The sequence below is a fragment of the Clarias gariepinus genome, chromosome 17 (assembly GCF_024256425.1).
Source record: "Clarias gariepinus isolate MV-2021 ecotype Netherlands chromosome 17, CGAR_prim_01v2, whole genome shotgun sequence".
In the NCBI taxonomy this organism is placed as follows: Eukaryota; Metazoa; Chordata; class Actinopteri; order Siluriformes; family Clariidae; genus Clarias; species Clarias gariepinus.
The window spans coordinates 25,020,566-25,041,993 of record NC_071116.1 but is presented as its reverse complement, the minus strand read 5'-3'; the positions used below and the strand labels follow the sequence as shown (position 1 = coordinate 25,041,993).

The window sequence follows — 21,428 nt, the reverse complement described above, 5'->3', positions numbered from 1 at the left end:
AAAAAAATGTTAATGTTAAAAGCTTCAAATCCGTATCAAATACCGGTGCGGTTGAGTTTTAATGTAACAGCGACAAAAAAGTGTATTAAACAACCCAAACATAATCAATTCTATGATGATGAAAAAGAACTACAGCCATAGTTAAATAAAAATACTTTGAAATCAGCTTAAACAACAAAAACATGTGATCTTTCAGACAGTGAGCACTGGCATTACAGGTAAATCAAAAACACAGTAACGGCAAAAGATCTGTGATGCTGAATTCTGTGTCAGCCGAGGGATTTTTTTTTTTTTTAAAGAAAAAGTGGGTTGGTGGCACACGAGGGCATAACTTCTGTCATTCATGTTGGAGTTTTATAAAATTGAGTTTTATTATTATTCATAATTATCTTTTGAGTGCTCGTTGCAATTTGAAAAATCTCAGCATCCTTTTGTCTGTTATCAAATCTGTGAGATTTCATAAATGTACTTTGTGCATAAGCCATGGATAGCCAAAACATCTAACAGCAATCTATTCTAAGCTATTCAGAAGCAGAGACACATGCAAGCATCCTAGCCCAACAAATTAAATCATCCAATTATTATAATTCCTATAAAATAACATATAAAAAGCTACATTTAATTATATATGATGCAATTTTTATGTTTCTCGATTTAAAAACTAGTTTTCAAAACCAAGATAAAATATGTTTATATATTGCTTCGTTCACAACAGTATTATCATTTAATTGTTAATTTTTGCTGTGAGCTTGTCCTGTAACCCCACAATGAAAAAGGATAATTTTTTATCATTATAATACAACTAAAATACTGTTGTGTTATCATTATGATAACAGCAATATGATTATTTTTAACCAACTATAAAAAAGATTACTGAGAAAAAAAAAACAGAAAAAAAAGGATCATATTGGTCACATACTTCTGGTTGTTATTTAATTTAACTATGACCCATATTATTATTATTATTATTATTATTATTATTATTATTATTATTATTGTACACAGTTGATGGGTTAGGCATGTTTGCCGTGCCATTCCTATATTCCAGTAGTGGTAAAATTTACATGTTTAAAAAGTAATGATACCATTGGATCTACCTGAAATTTCTAAAAAATCAAAATACACAGTTTGATGTCTGAAGCCACCCCTGTCATCCAGCACCAACAGGACTTCAATTTAAGCATTTATCAATGCTTACCATTAACCATTGACCAATGCTGTGTTTCTGGGACGCTTGAGGTTTAATGGAGTTTTGTTGGGGTTCTTAAATATAAATTAGATGTGACATGGATATGCTTAGCAAATTCCAGGTGATCTATCAACATTTACAATGCCTGGAACTCTGGACTTTTCCTATTGCATCAACCTGCCAGGTCCAGGCTTACATACACAGTATAATCTGGCAGAAATTGTATTGACTTTTCATGCTCGGTGCCCCCAGCCCTCTTCCTCATCAACTTATAATGCAATCTGTTGCTGGTTGTGGATTTCGACCATCTGAACTTGGTTAGAACGATGGTGAGTTAACATTCTAAAATATCGGACATTATTTCTATTTTTCATTTTAATGCTTTAATGACCGAATATTACATTTGCATTTTGATACTGGAACCTTTCTCTGGTTGAGAATCAAATTGAAAACTTCGAACTGTCTTACAGTACATATACAGTATGTTTTATAATTCATAATAATTGTGGTATATTCTTATTTTGCAATAGGTAGCTTGCAGAATATAGATAATCTTTGTGAAAGTATTTTAAGTTTTAACTACTTTATCCCTTTATTATTTTACATCTATTGTCCAAAATGGGACGGTCTGTTCTAAAGCATTAAATAGTGAATAAGACTGAAGATAAATAGTCAATTATTGCAGCTTGAGAAGCTTGAAAAGAACAAGAGAAAAAAATCTCGGATCTGTCTGCTCCTTTGTTTTTGTTTTGTATTAAAGTCCATGCTGAGGATGTCACTATTTGTGAGTTTTGTCCTGTTTGCGCTTATTCCTCTTATCCACGCTACCTGCTGGTCAGAGAGACTGAGACTAGGTACACACAAACATACGCACACAAATTAACTATTTGTCCGTTGATTATGCAGTGCTTCTGTCTTTTGATATACAGGTATGCTTCTCTTTGCACTAGGTGTAAATCACTGTATTGATAAAACAGATAAAACCTGGCACCTGGTCGGATCCACCTGGAGGAATAGCGTCTGCGAAAAGTGCACATGTAACACCTTCTCGATGGACTGCTGTGATGGGTAACAAACACAACAGCAAACATAAGCATCCATGATTACTGCATTAGCAGAGGATGCTGTTTGGTTTCTGTGTTATTTACTAAGGTCGTGTTAAAATCCCCAAACTGCTGCTCTGAGAGCTACCCTAAAGCTCGGACTCAGGGGTACAAACACAAGCATGATATTTATTAGCAAACAATTCACAATCACAAATCTGCTCGACAATCCACCAAACTCCAACATGAGCAAACAGTAGCACACTGGAAATCCAATATACAAACAAAGACAGGCAGACCAGGGTCAGCAGAAGGGGATTTAATTAAAACCAGTGGAACTTAACGGAAAAAAGAACCAGGGATGTCTAAGCAGGGTGATAGTAAATGTTAATCGTCTCGAGACAATTCTAATCAAAATAATATTTCAATACAAGCAAATATCAGCCTGATAATTTAAATACGTACAATAATATTTTAATTACAGTCATGGGAGGAAAAAAGCAAGCCTTATTCAATTCTATTTTTGTACTTATCAAGGTGTATGGTCCCAACTTCTGTAAAGAAACAAATAATAATATCAAGGTTTCATGAAGGCTTAGTGTTTAGCATTGTTACTTCGCATCTCCAGGTTTGATTTCCAGCCAGATTTGATTCCCATCTGTGTGCATAGAGTTTGCATGTTCTCCCCGTACATGGTGGGTTACCTCCAGGTACTCTGGTTTTCTTTCTTAGTGTGTGTGCCCTGTGATTTATTGTTCCCTATCTTGGGTGCACCCTGCGTCATGTGCAACATTTAGAAACCAGACCAGAAAAAAAACTACACTGTATACTGTATTTCCATTAGATACAAAAAACAAACTTTAGCAACAGTAACTTAAGGACAAAGCTTGATGGTTCCTTTTTTAGGCCTTGATAAATTGTAATATAATCATCAGCGTGCATGTGATGTTTGTAGCAGTTCAAAGCTGAAGTGTGAAATATTCATTTTAATTATCTTATTGTGAAGTGTAATCACAATGCAAGGGCCGTTCAAGTCAAACTAAGATTTTAACTAAGATTGAATGAAGCGTAAAACTAATTGACATTCACTTAAGGCACAGTACGGTGATGAGACCCTTAGTCGCAGAAAAACATTTGAATGCCGTAAACATTTTAAAAAGGGCCGTACTGTATGTCTGTGAATGACGATCCCGGTTGAGGTGATTCAGAGCCCACTGTAGTTGTTCCTGTGAACATTAAGCGAGAACGCTGAACCTTGAAAATCAACAGGTAACTTGTCACTAACATCTGCAAGAGACGCATCTGTCTGTGGAAACTGTACACACAATTATTCACCAGTACATCTTGTACATTACAGAAACTCTGCAGTTACTGCCACATCCTCTGTACAGTCCTCAACTCACTCTAAGCTATTTCTATATTTTGGGGCGTTAAGGGAGGCTTTCTAGCTTGATGGTAACCAAACACTAGTGAAACAATGGGATAAGTGCAATTACACAACAGGGGATTATACTGTATAAAGAAATAAAGTTTTTTTTTTCTCATAACTGTGTTCTATACAATCAAAAGTCCTGGTTTGACTAGAACACCCCTTGTAGCTTAGTATCAAATAATAAAAAATTGTTTTTAGAATTCATGATGGATTATAAAGAGGTATGAACCACTTACAAAATTTAGGGCAACTATTATGATACAAATAACATACATCTACAAATATTTCTTCAGTCTGGCACAACATTTCAAAATTTTGAACCGGCTCAATTATTACTTTGCTGGTTAAGGGTTAGGACAATTTCTGCTGGCTCGTAGCAAGCTATACCAAACTTCCAAACAATCTTAAAATGATATTGGTTTGGGGGCAAATTGGGTAGTGTGGTAAAGGTACCAAATCAAATTTAACATTATTTATTTAATTACTTACTTACTTTAATTAAAAAAAATAATAATAAAAATGTATAAAATGCTATATATTGTATAAGTATATGCGGCATGATGGTTTCTTTATTATAAAACATTATCTTTCTCTTTTACAGATTCCCATCACATGTGAGTAAAGGATGCGTCATTGCATATAATTTCCGAACATGTAAATATACATTAACCAGCATAGACCCAAGTGTTAAATGTTATGTTAATGGAAAATAATGTTCATAAATAATAAATAAAAGTTTATTACTGACTTACTTTTACTTGAATTTAGTAAAAATTTCCAATTTAGTACTACAGCATACTACAGGATTACTCACTCATTCACTCACTCATCGTCTATACTGCTTTATCCTGTATACAGAGTAACAGAGGCAATTATATTAAAACAGGGTCACTGTCCAACTACTTATGGTCCTAACTGTACATCATAAACTGCACAATACTGTACTTACCTGGATATCACTACAACACAGCGATCATTATTATGTAAACATACTACAGTACTTATGCACATTATACAACAGTTAGCTCCGACTAAGTTATTTGATTAAACAACAGGTATTCCACGAGTGGTGATATAGAGTATAACAGCACTGTTTAACAGCACTGTTTAACTATATGTATCACTATAGGGCACTACTTGATGAGTGGAAGAAGGGATTGTACCCCCTAGTTTCAAAAAAGCTCTAAAGTGAAATAAGTAGATGTATAAAGATATCAACAGGACTGTCCAACACCGGGTTCGATTGTTGTGCGTCTCTGTGTGCATGGAGTTTTCATGTTCTCCCCGTGCTTAGTGGGTTTCCTCCGGACACTCTGGTTTCCTCCCACAGTCCAAAGACCTGCAGATTAGGCTAATTGGCGTTCCCAAATTGCCCTTAGTGTATGAATGAGTGTGTGAGTGAGTGAGTGTGTGTATCGCCTCGTGCCCCAAGTCTTCTGGGATAGACTCAAGGCCCACAGCGACCCTGAATACAGGATAAAGTGGTATAGAGGATGAGTTAGTGAGTGAGAGCACACCATTTCATGTGCTATTGCTTAATTATGAAGCTTGGGGCATCACCAAACTCTATCCAAAATTCTTGTTTAGTATATATAGCATACAGCATAGATACAGCAGGGGTCATTAATCTTATTCACGCAGGGCCAGTGTGGCTGAAGGCTTTCACCTCAACCAAACAAGAGCCACACCTGAGTTTACTCATTGAATCAGTTTCACCTTTAGTCTCCCATCAGCTATCAAGTGTGCCTCCAGTGTCGCTGTAATAAAGGCTTGCAGCAATACTGGCTCTTTCCAGATATGATTAAAGACATGTGATGTGCAGTGGTTCTCCTCCTTTTGGCCTAATTATTAAACCAAACAAAACACAAAACGTTCAAATATCATTCAGCAATGTGAATATTTTTTGAGTCATAAACTGTAAGTTTGATTAATCAATTTATTAATTAAAAGTGTTATTTATAATCATGGACCTTGTTTAAAAAAACATGTGGTTAAATAAATAAATAAATAAATGAATAAACGTCCATTGTCCAGTTAAATGATAGTGTGATCTACTGTGATAGTTCTTGATTTAGCTGCGCTGACCTACCACGGTGGCACTTTTTAAGAAACACAACAGAGATTCAAAACACATCCTCCAACTTGCTGACAGCAAAGCAGCGTGATCCTCACAGCATGGCACATAAACAAAATGTTACCCAAAATTCGACATGGTGTGAAGTCATCTTCACTCTCTCCATATCACACACAGGCTTATGCAGGGTATTTGTCATTCACACGTGAGCGCACTGGCAACCATGACGTTAAATTCTGCTAAAATTAAAATATCAGTTTGTTTATATTATAAAACCATGGACTCTTTTTAAAACATTAATTGTTCCCATTCACTTTTGTTGCATTGAATACTATGAAATATGCATACTCACTCGTGTCCACGTTATAGCACCCACACATGCACACAATTAGAAAATGCTCAGCAAAAGTATCAACAGTCAAACTAGGTTTAAAATAAAGTTATTTAACCAATATAATATCTACAGTACAGTAGTGTAGGTGTAAATGCTTTTTTTTTTTAATCCCACAGTTTTTAAACTCCCTCAAACTCAAAATATGCGAGGTTCTCATATCTCATCATTGTTATAAACATGCATGGATTTCTTTTTTCTTTTTCTCTCCATAAAAATCTCAGTAACAAACCGTTGTCTTTGGCTAAAAAGAGATTTTGACATGTTTCACAGAAGCTGTGAGGCAGTTCTAAGTAGTGTGGTGACAGCTGATGATGAATAGATTAGAGGAGTAGCATGTTTAATGACACATTACAGGCTTGTTAAGCTCACGCTGATGCAGCTGTGTAGTTTGGGAGGTGACCGTGTTTGTCAGTATCAATAACAGCTCTGGCACTTAATAAATCTATTGATGATACCATTATAATATTTAACCAATACCTTCTGTCTAATCAAGAACCCATATTCAGAGCTGTCATATGAACTGTGATAAAGATAATTAACTCCTAGACTTTAATATGACACAAAAAGAGGCAGACTTTTATTCATTTTTTATCTCGAATCATGTGCGCATGAATAACTAATAAAACAAACAACTTAAGTACTCTGAGTTAACAAGGGTGGAGTGTAAATTAAAGTCGTTGAGCCAAACACACAAAATGAAAAGAAAATGTGCAAATGTTTTTAAACCCATTTATATTAAATGAAATCAAATATCGATTGAATTTAAGAAATGTGAACAAATATTTTACTGAGACAGGCTGCAAAGTGCTTGAAGATCCAATATTTTTTATTATATATATATATATATATATATATATATATATATATATATATATATTTATATATACTGTATATATATATTTTTTTTTTTTTGTCTTAAATGATCCATAGGTCACTGTGTGGCTTAACAAACAAAACTAGAAGAAACTACAGAAGTAAATACATCCTGATACTGGTTCACTACTATATGTAAAGCCTAAAAATGCCAAGAGTTTGTAAAACTCAGTTGAGAAAGTAATATAATAAGAAAAGCACAAAGACAATAATTTTTTCTAAATCGAAGCACTAGATAACATATTTCGGGAAGTATTTTAAGAAGAGGTAAAGACTGTGTCTCTAAATTTCGGGGCTGCAATTGAAGGCTGATTATGTCATAGCTTATACTGTTGTCTTAGCAGAATTGTCTTTACCCTGATAACGAAGGATGCAATGATGGACTCCTAACGGCCCAAACTTATCCCAAGACTCTTTGTCAGCCGGAGAAGAGACCGGAGGACATGATATTAAAAAATAAATATATTATAAAAACAGCAGCATTTTAGCTTAGTGGTTAGCTTTGTCGCTTTGCACCTCCAAGGCACAGGTTTCGGGTTTCCTGCTTTGGGTCTGTGTGCTTGGATCATGTTCTCCTCATGCTTGGTATGTTTCCTCTGGGTACTCCAGTTTCCTTCCACAGTCCAAAGTTATTAGACAAATTGGTGTTCCCAAATTGCATGTAGTGTGTGTGTGTATGTGTGTGCCCATGATGGAATGGCACCCCTCCTGGAATAGGCTCCAAACCCCCCACGACTCTGTACAGGATAAGTGGTAGCTGGACTGCCTGCATCCAACCCTTATCACAACCCTTTTTTTTTAACCACAATCATTGTGATTTTATATATAATTTATGCTTCATATTACACTGTCATAACAGTAAGAAACAGCTGGCGATGCAAGTAGAACATCCTTCATTGTGTCTCATTTTGATTCAGTTTTCTTGTTCTACACAGTCAAAGAAGGCCACAAGTTTACTAAGAGCACATAGACCATGTCCTGCGTGGGCTGCACCTCCTGAATTGAGACACATCTATAGTTTGCAGTCTACCAGTTAATGCAGCTGTTTGAAAATGGGAACAGTTGAAGTTAATTTCACCACCCAGGTGCAAAGCAGTAGTCTTGATTCATGCCTCCCACATCTCCTGAGAGATGGTGTCACCAGACGAGCAGAGCTAGAGGATCGGAGGGAGGTATGCAGCCATGTGGAGTGGGACAAGTGCTTTGAAAGTAGTGGGTGCTGGTCTCCTTTTGGCTTTGTAAGCATGTATTTGAAATCTGATGACTAGAATCCAATATAGACGACCAAGCTAGAAGTATAGTATGGTATCTAAAAAGAGTTCCATGAGTGGTTTTACAAACTAGCTCTGAAACCAGATGAATTGGTCCCCGCTTTTTGACTTCGACTTTTTGACCTGACATTGTGTTATCCTCTGTGGCACTCTGTATTCCCCTCCAACACTGTAAAGTTAATCTCTGTCCGCTCATAAACGTCCATGGGTAATGAAAGTCGAGTAATTTCTTTCATTAGCTCATCTCCATGTTAATATGGAACTGTAATTCCGTGCTGTGGCTGGAGTGAATACATTTTACAAAGAATCCCATAAGAAACACGGCTCAAGATAAGCTCAGGGTATTGCAGCCATTTCATTTAGACTGACTTTGTGTGTGTGTGTGTGTGTGTGTGTGTGTGCACATGATTTTTTTTTTGTCTCAGAAAATGTAATGTACAATATTAAAAATGTTTTTATGATCCAAGTGCTTTATTAAACCTCCAGCAATTACTGAAGAAATAAAACAAGACAGGAATATGAGAGAATGAGGATCCACCATGAGTTACGCTTACTGATCAAATGCACAACACTTACAATGAGCATGGACTAATATTTTCATATTTGTATGAATGTGTCTAGTTCACTATGCCACTTAAGTGGCAGGAAAGATTTTTTTTTAATTAAATCCTTTTAAGAATAACTTGCATTTTTGTATAATTAATGTTTTTTTTTTAATATGCATACACATTTATATTTTTATCAGATAAAAAGAAACACATTTGCTAAGTACTGTTTCATGTTCTTTAATGTAGCATCCTTAACTTTTTAAAATTCAAATCTTTTAATGATCTTACTTTTCATTGAGATGAAACTTGACAAATTTAGATTTCACATAAAAAGATATACCATTTAAAAACGTGTATTATTCTAAAATGCAAAATTGTAAAAAATATTGCAATATGAATTTGACATAGTAAGATGTTAAGTAATAGTAAGAAGCTACTAAGGGAGGGCAAAAGCTATCAGGAGCAGCCTAACATTTACAAGACAAAAGAAAAGTGTGGCCACAAGCATGAATGTGCGTCTTTTTGTCCATAGGTGTGACTTTGCATAGTGTTGAAGTGCATCGCCAAACAGTACATTGTAACACATTATGTTACGTTGTAACACTCTTAATTACTTATTTCCTCTCATAAGTATGACATTCATGTAAAACATGGTGGTGGTATATATACATTTCCTCTATATATATCTGACATTTCACATTTTTTTTATTATTTTAAAAGTATATTAGACCATCCTTGATGTAATATGAAAAAATTTAGACAATGCGGTAACTTTCAGTGGCACGGTGTCTTATATGCATGAATGGTCGGACCATTAAAGCATAGTTAGTGACTGATACTCAGACACTGACTCTGTATATATCCTCCAAAATGACAAGCTTGATTTAATCATGAAAATATCTCGATAGTTCAAGAACTACAGTTAACTGAAGCAGTCCCTGCTCCCCCTGGTGGGACTATACAGTATTGCAACCAGCTTATTAGATCAGTGCAAGAGAATGTTAATGGGGTGGGGCTTCGTTCACTCCGTCATTCTGGGGGATCACGGTTTCAGCAGGGATCTGTCACAGATCGGGGATGGTCCTGCCATGGGGCTGTTTAAAATAGCAACTACTGTACTGAATACAAAGCACATAAAGGACTTGTGTATCTGCACACTTTCTTTATAAATGAGCTCACACATCCGCATGTTTGGTTAGTGCTGTAACTGACGGATAAGGAGAAAACATGGCAACCTTTCTTCCCTGAAAACAGTTTTGCTTTTTTGGACTCACCGCCCTGGATGGCTCTGGCAACATCTCTTTTCTGTTGCACCACTTGGGTGCCAAGATTTCTTTAAAATAAATTTTCACATTTTAGCAAATGTGTTACAATCTGCAACACCGTATCTAGATATATTACACCTACAACACTTTTAAAAGGGGTGAAATTTTCAACTAGATCACACTCAAGCTTGGCAGCCACATGCTTCCCATAAGATGCCAAAGTAAGGGAACATGATGATGATGATGATGATAATGATGATTGGACAGTAGAGAGAAAGCTGTGATAGAGGGCAGACACTAAATGACCAAGAAAAAAGACAGGGACATCTAACCTTACAGAAACAGACAGCAAAAAATCTCAGTTTGTGCAGAAAGCGTGCACAAGGCGAGGGTGGTATTTAGAGTTGCTGTATTTAAACACATTGCTTAGGGTGATTTTTATGCCCTAGTTCCTGCAGTCCATCCATCTGTGCAACACTCTGCATGGAAAGCAGGTGTAAGTGGGAGTATTTCTTGGGGGAAAAAACAAACATTTGGAAATCTCACATATACACTGGTCCCAAACTAGCAATTAGATTGTTTTGTTCAGGTTGGTGCTCAGGGTATTTTGTTTTTGGCTACAAAGGGAAACATTTTTTGTGACTCTACTCATTTGTGATTTGCTTCTTGGTGCATTATTATTTTTTTCCTTGGATTTATTTTTTTTTTATAAAATTGATCCATCTTGGAAAAGAATTGCTGAGGATTGAGTCCATGTGCAGCTGTGATTTTAGCATTTGAATGAGTTGTATGAACTGCATAAGGCACTGAAGCAACAAATCCAAATACAGTATTTTGCTTGATTCCTTCGACCAAAAGTTATTGCTTGTGGGTTTTTCTTTTTTTGGTCTGTTGGCACCCTAGGCAAGTTGCATTGCAATGCCCCACCACCTTGGATTTCAATGTACACTATATATTAATGTACATATACAGTACTGTATTTATACAACCATGCAAAAGGGTTTGAAAAGATGTTAGTGTACTACGCTTTCAAAAGGTAATATGTATGGATGCTCCACCCGTCCAAATTAAACTTCAGCGGACATTAAGACACAGCAAGCGGGTCATGGGACATGTTTTTAGCATTTTTATTATTTTCATTAATGTTGCTACTGTGATGTACAGTAACTAGCACCCAGGATGTCGCCTATATGCCATGGGCCAGCAAAGTACAATATTTTAAACGTTAATTCCCATTTACTGCATGAAAGAAAAAAAAAGTATTTGCATTAAAAAAAATCTGCTTCAAAGCATCACAAAGAGAAATAAAGTAACAGAGTTTGTTTGCTTTTATAGTATTTCAAGTCATTTCTTTTCTACTTTGCAAATAAAGTTGGTATGAAGCTAGAATAAAAAAAAAAACACATCAAGGCAGACACTGCCGAAATAATTATTTAAATAGAAAACCAGACTAGAGGAAACCAGAATACCTGGAGGAAACCCACCAAACACGGGGTGGTACGAATTGAGGTGGGAATTTAACTCTCAACCCTGGAATTGCGAGGTCAGAGTGCTAACCACTATGGCACCCAATTTTACAGTCAAGTTGACTTTCTTTTGTTTTAATGGAATTTTATTATGTTATCATGTTTAATAAAGTGGAAAAAATGTGTAACAGTCTTTTAATGGAATCCCACTGCTCTACACATCTGAACTAATTCCTCTCAGTTATTTTTGTTGTCTTTTAAAACAAATTTAAATTTAAATAAAATCTGTGTGGCATGGTGAATTCTCATCTACTTAATCTTATTCAGTCTGTTTATAGCCTGCAGTGTTGTATGCTAAGCTAGTTTAGAGTCCAATGTAGACTTGTTTTCGGATGGGCCAAAGTTGAACTTAAATAATGTAAAGCAAAACAAATCTATTTTGCACATTTATTGCATTACAGTTTTTTTTTAAATATGTAAATGTGTTACATGTTGATTTCTAGTTCAACTTATAAAAACAGTCATTAATAGCCCTATAAATTGTAATTTGAAGATGCAAGCTTTGGTGTTCTTTATCAGCATCAGTAATAAAATCTTGATTGTAGATTGCCCTGCGTGAGCGATGGTGAGTGTGAACGAGGGGGGAGTTTCGGGTCTTTGTCCATCTCACGTTCATTAAGCATTTCCATGCTTGTGTGTTTGTGTGTTACCCAGTATATAAATATATATACACAAATGGTGTTAAAGTCAAAGTAATATTTTTAATTGTGCAAAATAACAGAACACAGTTTGAGAGTAAAAACTTTCTTTATTTCTTTATTTAATCTCCTGCTACACTCAATGCACTTATGCCAGCATTTCACTACTGCTTGGACACCATCAAGGTAGATAATTTTCTCAAAATGCCAATCCTGCTACATTTCTGAAACAATGGCTTACCAAGAGCTCCTTCAACCTCCAAAACATGTGGAAATAGCTTGGGAGGGATGTGGCATTAACCTCCGGTTTTCTGCAATGAGCAAGTGGTGTTTGTGAATGATTGTGTGTACAGTTCCCACAGACAGATGCATCTTGGCTGGTATCGGTTTACAGTGTTCCTCTTCTAAAAAAGTAAGAACACTCATGTGATGCTGGCATAATAAGCTCGACAGGCAGTTTTTAATGTCTGAACTACTCCTTAACTAATACAAATACAGTAAATAGCCCTTGTGCCCAATGCATTATGGGTAATATATACAGTTTTATTTTTTAACCCAAGAAAAACACCTAAACATATTATTTCTATAAAGCCATATTTTAAATAGGTGGTATTTTGTTCAATAATTAGAGAGCCTTTTTCCTTGTAATATTAGTATGCTGGATTGTTCCACCAACACAGTGCGGATGTCTGGGGGTTTTTTTTCCTCACTTTTTCAGTCTGCTGTGCTAGACATGATAAAAAGCTAGTGAAACCCCTCTGATGTTTGATTTCATTCACCAGCATGCCGATTTCTTTAAGTGTTGGGGAAATATCTGCTAGTTCTCAAGCAAACATCAGAAGGGTTTGAGGCTTAATTATGGCTCAGGCTTAATGAAATTCGAGCTCTGTGCAAATGATGGCTCCGGCTCTCTCAGCGGGGAATTGCTGCACAACTTGACAGCACTTTACTTTTCTAATTGCAACATGTGCCTCCTTTTTCTCTTTGTGTAGTTTATGCTGCTCCGATTGACGGCAATAATGGAAAAAATAGTCATAGGTATAACCATGATGTGTAGGGGTTCAAATCTTTTTAATCGTATGTTTAAGGAATGCATTTGGAATAATTTTTCTGTTTTCTGATTCCGAATCAAATCATACTGTACCTAGCTTGTTTGGTTTGATATTTGAAATACACACTTTTGCCATTTGTGAGGGATATCATTAAAATCACAATGTTTTTTGATGAAGTCTTTGTATGTCACACTTATTAACATTATAGCTCGTGCTGCTTAATACAGTATTGTATACCAGTGGTGTGGTACATGGTATATGCAGGTATACGGCGTCTACATGCTTATTTTTCAGACAGTACTCAGAACACACTGTGGTAGTTCATTACTGGCAAAATGCGCATCTCAAAAATAGATGAAAAAACATGCACATATCTAAAGATTTTTACACAAAAATAGGTGACTTCAGTGTATAGCTGATGCCTCTGCTACTATTATTGGTCAATATAAATGCCCACAGTCTCGTCGACTGTCCTCTGACACTTGTTCGGCAGCAAGACAAAAAAGTAGGTAATGATACTTTCATTACGTTGGAGCGAAAACATCTTATGCATTCATGTTCATTCATGTATTTCAAAGATTTTGTTTTAATATTTTAACAGAGTATTGATTTGGTTTACTACCATGCACACAATAATATTATGTTCATTGTGACAAATAACAAAATCTGACCTCTTGTAAAAAAAATTAATAATTAAATTAACAGAGAAGATGAAGTGAACTATCCAAAAATGTTTTCACACTTTATATGTTTAATTTACATATTTTGTAACAGTAAACAGTGGAACCTCCCCTAAGAATTTACACTTTGCAAGTAATTAGAAAAAAAAGCTTATTTGGCATATGAACGAATGAACATACCAAGCCCGAACTGAACGCTGGTTAAGTTGCATACGTTTGGGAATTGTTAAAAAACTTGCTTGCCTAAGTGGAAAGCAAAGCAAACTTAGCAATTTTGTTATTTAGCGAAAGCTCTTTTGGAAGTTTTAACCCACACTGTTTAAAAGCTACATGATTTTTCACGCAAATTTGTGTTTATATATTTTTGGGTGGCTAGAACTGAATATCTGCATTTACATTATTTGAGTTTTTCATACACGTTCATCTCATACAAACTTAAATCATGCTTTTAATTGCATAAAGTTGCTTTTGCGACAAGGTAAATTGTTAAAAGCGCTATACAAATAAATAAAATAAAATTTTTATTGAAAAAGCTGTTTCACAATATGAATTTTTGAGAACAAATCAAAATTGTACACTGAGGTTCTGCTGTAAGTAAAATTTTTATTATAATTTTATTTGATCATGTAAAGTTACTTTCCAGTGTAATTTATTATTTATTTTTTTTGCAATGTTTTTATATCCATAGCATAACTGTTTTTTTTTGTGTACAAAAGTAATATGTGATGTAACCTACGGAGCCCTGGAAGTCACCTAGAGGAGAAAAAAAAAAAATCTGTGGCAACAGTTTTGTAATTTGTGCCCTCAGTTTAATAATCCGTTCCCACAACTTCTTAAACTGTTCCCTCAGTTTAATTATCCGTGCACTCAGATTTTGTAATCCGTTCCCACAAATTCATAACTCTGTGCGCACGCTTTTGCAATCTGTTCTCACAGGTTTGTATACAGCCTTCTTTTAGAAGAACAGGAAGCTTCCCACTACGTGTTAATGAATCTTATTATTCTATTTATTATGGATTGTTAAGTGTAATACACCGAACTGTCTTACAGCATGCTTACAGTTATTTTCTAGCTATCAAATGATTTGCATTAAAATCTTGTGATAATCAGTACATATTATAATTATTATTGTTGTTATTATTATTATTATTGAGATTATTATTAAATGAGGAAGAAAGCAGTTAGTCAACAGTCTGTCATAAAACACGAATCCGGGTTTATTAAATATTAATAATAATTATTTTTATTTTATAATGATAAAAGATTACATTTAATTACACTTATTATAAATTAATTCAGAAATGCTTTATTTATAAATAACCTGAAAATTAGTCCAAATCTGACTATCCTATTGGGTGAGGAAAAAGTAAGCTCAAGGTGGATGGAAGCCTAAGGGTAGACAGAGACTGTCATTGGGCAGCAATTCGTATGATGTATATAAACCGTAAGATGCTGAATTGACTTATTTACTTTTACCTTTTATAGTCGGAAAAACACATTTCCAAAACTATAATAGGTAAGTGTATAAAATGTAAGTCGCTCTGGATAAGAGCGTCTGCCAAATGTAAATGTAAATTACTACTACTACTATTACTGCTAGTAGGTATTTTGTTACATTTAGGCTATGCATTTAGAATAAGTTTTTATCCAAAAGAATTCCAAAAGAGAAAGAAAGCAATTAATAAACAGTTGGTTACAGTACACAATGCCTGGTTTATTAAATAATGACAACAACAAGAATAATAATAATAATAATAATAATAATAACATGCTGATTATCACAAATTATCACAATATTTTAATGCAAATCATTCTTATTACCTCAAAGCTGCTACAATTGATATCTAGAGAATTACTGTAAGCATGCTGTAAGAGAGTTTGATGTATTACACTTAAAAATCCACAATAAAACAGTATGTAATAAGATTCATTTACACGTAGTGGGAAGCTTCCTGTTCTTCTAAAAGGAGTCTGTGTACAAACCTGTGGGAACAGATTGCAAAAGCGTGCGCACAGAATTATGAATTTGTGGGTATGGATTACAAATCTGAGTGCACGGATAATTAAACTGAGGGAACAGTTTAAGAAGTTGTGGGAATGGATCATTAAACTGAGGGCACAAACTACAAAACTGTTGCCACAGATTTTTATTATTTTTTTTTTCTCCTCTAGGTGACTACTGGGGCTCCGTAGTAACCTCATTTTCAGTGTAGTTTTTTTTTTTTTGGTGTGAATGGTTATGTACGTGACAAATAAAATTTGAATTTGAAATAAAGACTGCTGATATTAGCTGTGTCTCAATTCAAGCGCTGCATCCTTCGAAAGATGTGCTCTACATTGTCTTTATAGGCTTGTGGCCTTTACAGACTGTGTAGACAAAGTCACATCAGTTTTTGATGAAAGATTAATTATCTACAAAATCAAAGGTTTTGTCATAGGTCATATGTCAGCAGCTGGTTGGTTAACATCGTATAGCAACATTTTAGCCATGTTTTTATAAAAAAAATTACAAGATTATTTAAAATGGTGTTTCCAAATGACTTGAGTCATTTTGGAAGTGTGTGCCATTGTGCTCTGCAATAGATTGGTAATCTGTCCAAGTCGTACCCTGACGAGTGAGTGAGTCAGTCCAGTCCAGTCCAGTTCTTGGTTTTAAAAGGGTTCTTTTAAAAAAAACTTCAGTATCAAGTCCAAACCATGAATATCTCTTATACACCCATGCTGGCGCTTTTAATACTGTACAGTAATGTATGATATGGAATTGTCAGTATACATGCGCCATGTAGTTCATTACACATTACATATCGAATCTAATAACAGCTTTAGTCTAATATCAGATATCATAACCTGCTGTTTTCATAACCATCTACTGTACAGTACATGCATACCCTTGTGAGCACACTGCAACACATAAAAATAACATATCCCCTATCACTTCCATGACACATAATTAGGCATCTTCACTCGATAATGATATGCATTAAGCACTGAAAGGCTCAATTTTACTGAAGCTTCACTATTAGAGCATTAATGAGTGCAATCATTTTCATTTTGCTCTCGAATCTGAAGCCTTGATCTCCCCCAGCAGCACTCATTTAGTGCGTTTTTATATCTCTGTCTCTCTGTTTAACACGTTGCCAAGATTGTTGATTACTACCTTGAGCCATGAGTTCTGAGCAGCTGATTACAGAGGAAGTGCTCAATGCTCATACACATCAGTTCATCTGAGCTGTGTTTACACACTGACAATAACTCGCACTGGAGCTTTATGCTCATTTTATAGTGTTTTTGCTTGCATGGGTAGAGGAGCTGGTCTTTTCTTCCAACTCTACTGAAACATCCTGTTTGTCTGAATTTAACCAAATTGCAGTGAGACAAGATATTTTGGTCAAGTTTATGTGCACTCATGACATGTGGGGTAAATTACTGCTGTTTGCTTGGGCAGTAACACGACAAGGTCAAGTATAATATTCATGCTTGAACTGAGTCAACAAGTACATACTGTAGTGTGTATTCTGCTTCTGAATGTACTGTAAGGGAATTGTACTTTAAACCAAAAGGAGGCCTCATTTTTTTATTTTAGGAAGAAACTAAGCAAATTTGAAGCATAAAAATTACGCATGAAAGGGCCATCTAACTTAAGGCATGCATTAGTGAGAAATAGATGCAGATGATGATGACAGTTGATCAGTATACTGATGATGCAGAATGCTAAGTGATTGAAACAGACAGGAGGAGTAAAGAGGTTGCTGCTGAAGTTGTTACATAAGCAATTTTTATTTTTTTTTATTGTATCTTTAGGCACTTTGCAGCCCGGATTTATAGCAGTTACTTTCCATCAGCTTGTGCCAAAGCTGCTGATTTGACTTTCAACAAATTAGACCTCACTCTATTAGGATGCTCCTCCAGGCATCCACACTGCATTAGAAACACACATTTTTACTACTTGTATAACTGTAATTGGCAACATTGCATTACTTTTTAATATCTGATGCTAGGAGCTCTTGCTAGAACTATTTTTCCCCAAGTTGACAGGTTGATGATTCAGTGGGCCAGAGGGATGAACAGAACATTTCTCTGCTGATTCCACATGAATGATTCACATAAGAGAGTGAGGTATTTTCTTTCCTTGCCACAGAACTATAGGTTTTTTTTTCCTTTAGACGATAAGAGAAATTGCATTGCGACTCCCAAGACTCGGGTGTACAGCTACTTATGTTTTTTTTTCTTTTTCTTTTACGAAAAAGAGTGAGTTAAACTTCAGCTTCATGCTTTATCTATAAGTCCTTATAGCATATAGAAATGAATGTAAATATGGATAAATTTTGTAATTCCCTGAGGAGAAAAGCTGATTTCTGCTTGTACTTCATAGAAAAAAAAAAAAGGATTTTGTAAAGAATTCAGACTTTTAGAGACCTGACTAGAGGCCTATCTTTGAATGTATGACTTGCTTGAAAGGAAAAACAATATTTTTTGATGGTTAAATACAATTTATTAATTTATTTTTAAAGTACTTTGATGTTCACAGTTACAGAGACCAGAGGTCTTTGACCTTCAAAATTACAGTTCAGTAGAGGTCATGGAGTGCAAGGTATGGATTTCCTTTGAAATACAGCTTGGTAAAAAAAATTATAATAATAATAAAATACAGTTTAAGAAGGTCCTGGAAAACCTGGAAGGATAGTGCTGAACTGTTTTCGCAGAAGTGTTTTTCTGGTCAGAAAAAAATAATGAATGAACAAAATAAAAAAAGTAAAAACTATAGAATGTTTATCTAAACGCTTGGTGAAATTGCATTATTAAAAACATATTGAGAAAAACCCAAAGCTATGTTTAATAATGAATGAAATGAAAGTGAGAGCATTTACACACACACACACACACACAATGTGCTACGATCCCACGGGATTGGGATTAAACAGCTGTGTGTTCACAAGAACACCACTTGTTCGTGAGACTTATCAGGAACAGATTGAGTTGTTCTTCCAATCAGGGGCGGGGGTATGAGTAATTGAATCAAATATTAAGGAAATATTGCAGACATACTAAAATTAGTGACTTTTTTGACATGGCAGTGTAAAAATGTAAATTTAGTAAGCACAGAATTTTATATAAAAATAACGGCATGCATCCAAAGGTGGGTTGACATAAAAAAAAAGTGTAAAGCCTTAATAGTAACAATATTGGACGTAACAAGGCTTTTTCTATAGCAAATAATGACAGAACAAGGACATTGAGGGCATTCAAATAATTAAATTTGAATACATTTTTTAAAATTAATAATTTACTTCCAGTCTATAAAATGTAGAATAGTTTGCCCTTATCAGTCAACATCACAATGTCAATCAAATTAATTATAATATTAATTATAATATTTTAAAAGTTTTTCTTTTTTCTGTGATTTTTAAGAAACTTGCTTTAGGGGTGAATATTTTAGGGAACAAAATTAAGTGAATGAACTAAATTCAGCAGTTTTTATTGACCAACAATTGATGGCTAAAGACTAATATACACATTAATGAAAAATATAGATAGAAAGATTTTTAAATACTTATATGATTACATTTTAATGTACAGTAAAGTGTAGCTATATTGGTTTAGGACAGGCAAAATTACATTTTCTACATGCTTTAAGATATTTCCAATTTTTTACTTTAAATTTAAGTCCATATTCGTAAATCTAATGACAAAACAAAAATAGATCACTTTTATGTTTAGATTTTAATGAAAAGTTTGACGCTATTGCTGCATCCCCATCCCTTGTTGCCGATGTTCCCATTTATCCTTAGAGTAATCATATGCCTACACTCTATATTAATAATAAAAAGACCTATTGTGCAAAATATTGCGTATAAAGTCATCTGCTCCTCTATTAAGGAACGAAAAGGCTTATTGTGACCCTACGTTAATTAGAACCGCACAATACACACATTAGCATTTTGATGAGAGCTGTTGGTTTTGCAGGCCGAGAGGAGTGACGGTTGCTGTAGATCGCCGCGTACGGATTGAGAAACACATTAATCATCACTGGCCCTTTTGTGCAGGAAAGCACTGTTCTGCTTCATTATTTCAGGTAAACGAGGAACATGAAAAGGGAGAGGGAAAATGAAAACAGCTGCTTTTCGCACAACGGCGTCTGTCAGAGATGGAGACACACATCAGAGGCTGCTTCATTTACCTTCACATGATTATTGATTTTGATAAAAACGTCACACTGGGTTTGACTTCTTTTTCCCTGCTGTGTACCAGCATATTACCGTACTTTATCTCTATTTTATATTCATAACAACAACATATTCATGGGACGAATGCAAAGACTGAGACTGAGGGATGAAAATATCACTACCTGAGGGGTATTTTAGCTGAAACATTAACAGAAAGACTTTAGGGGCGCACTGAGACCTGTGTTAACTTGTTAAAGATATAGTACAATATGGGACCTTAAAAGTGGTTTTAGCAGTGTTCAGTGGTAGCATACCAGCATGCATACACTGTGACGAGGATATAGAATTGTTGTTGTTGTTGCCTTTATTGCTGTTTAAAACAATAGTTGTAAAAATGGTTTCTCAAAGGTCACAAAAGTTTTCCTCATTATCAACAGTACTGAAAGGAGTTTAAATAATAATAATAATAATAATAATAATAAAACTTGAACATGTTTTATTTTATTTGTTAATATATATATATATATATATATATATATATATATATATATATATATATATATATATATATATATATATATATATATTCTTGGATCCCATATCATCCACACTACACACAGAACATGATGTTAATTCCTTCTTATAATTCCTTTGTGAATTTTCTATTCATTAAGAGGTCCCATCTCTGTGCTATTCCCAAAGATACAAAGGTTTATGTAGAAAAGAAGAGAGTATTTTATCCATATTGCACTGTGTATCATTTTGGCTCATTTACATGCAGAACAGGGAGACTTTCATGAGCTCTAGGAGGAACTAACTGACTCCCAAATGCTTTGCTACTCCTGATATAAGTGCACTATATAAAAATAAAAATGCCCCATAGGGAGCCATTTGTGCTTCAGCAAATAGCTCTAAATGCACTACATGCAAAAAAAAAAAAAAAAGGTTCCTTAAGGCTTCTTTGGACAGTTAATTGTTGTGGCTTTTTAAAGGGCTTATACTTTTATATAGTCTAAAAAGCAAATCCTCAGTTGTAAGGTTCTTCATATAACCTCTAAGGGTTTTCCTCAGAGGAATAAGCCTAGAGATTGGATGTGAGGAGAAGAAGCATGCATTTAAGCTGTAGCACATCTTTTTATATTTGTTCGGTGCTCCAGATATCCATGTTGAGATTTAAACCAGAAGAGGGCTTGGCCATAATGCAATTATTATTATTATTATTATTATTATTATTATTATTATTATTATTATTATTATTATTTAATTAATGTTTTACGGA

The 21,428-nt window shown here is 34.7% G+C and overlaps 1 protein-coding gene across 1 annotated transcript; it reads left to right on the top strand.

Moving 5' to 3' along the window:
* The first annotated feature begins 1,433 nt into the window (after positions 1-1,433).
* Positions 1,434-4,377, top strand: LOC128545510 (small serum protein 2-like). The gene is made up of 4 exons (XM_053515822.1): positions 1,434-1,518; positions 1,950-2,043; positions 2,140-2,257; positions 4,266-4,377. The coding sequence occupies exons 1-4, from the start codon at positions 1,516-1,518 to the stop codon at positions 4,375-4,377; spliced, it is 327 nt and encodes a 108-aa protein (XP_053371797.1). The 5' UTR covers positions 1,434-1,515.
* The last annotated feature ends 17,051 nt before the right edge of the window (positions 4,378-21,428 follow it).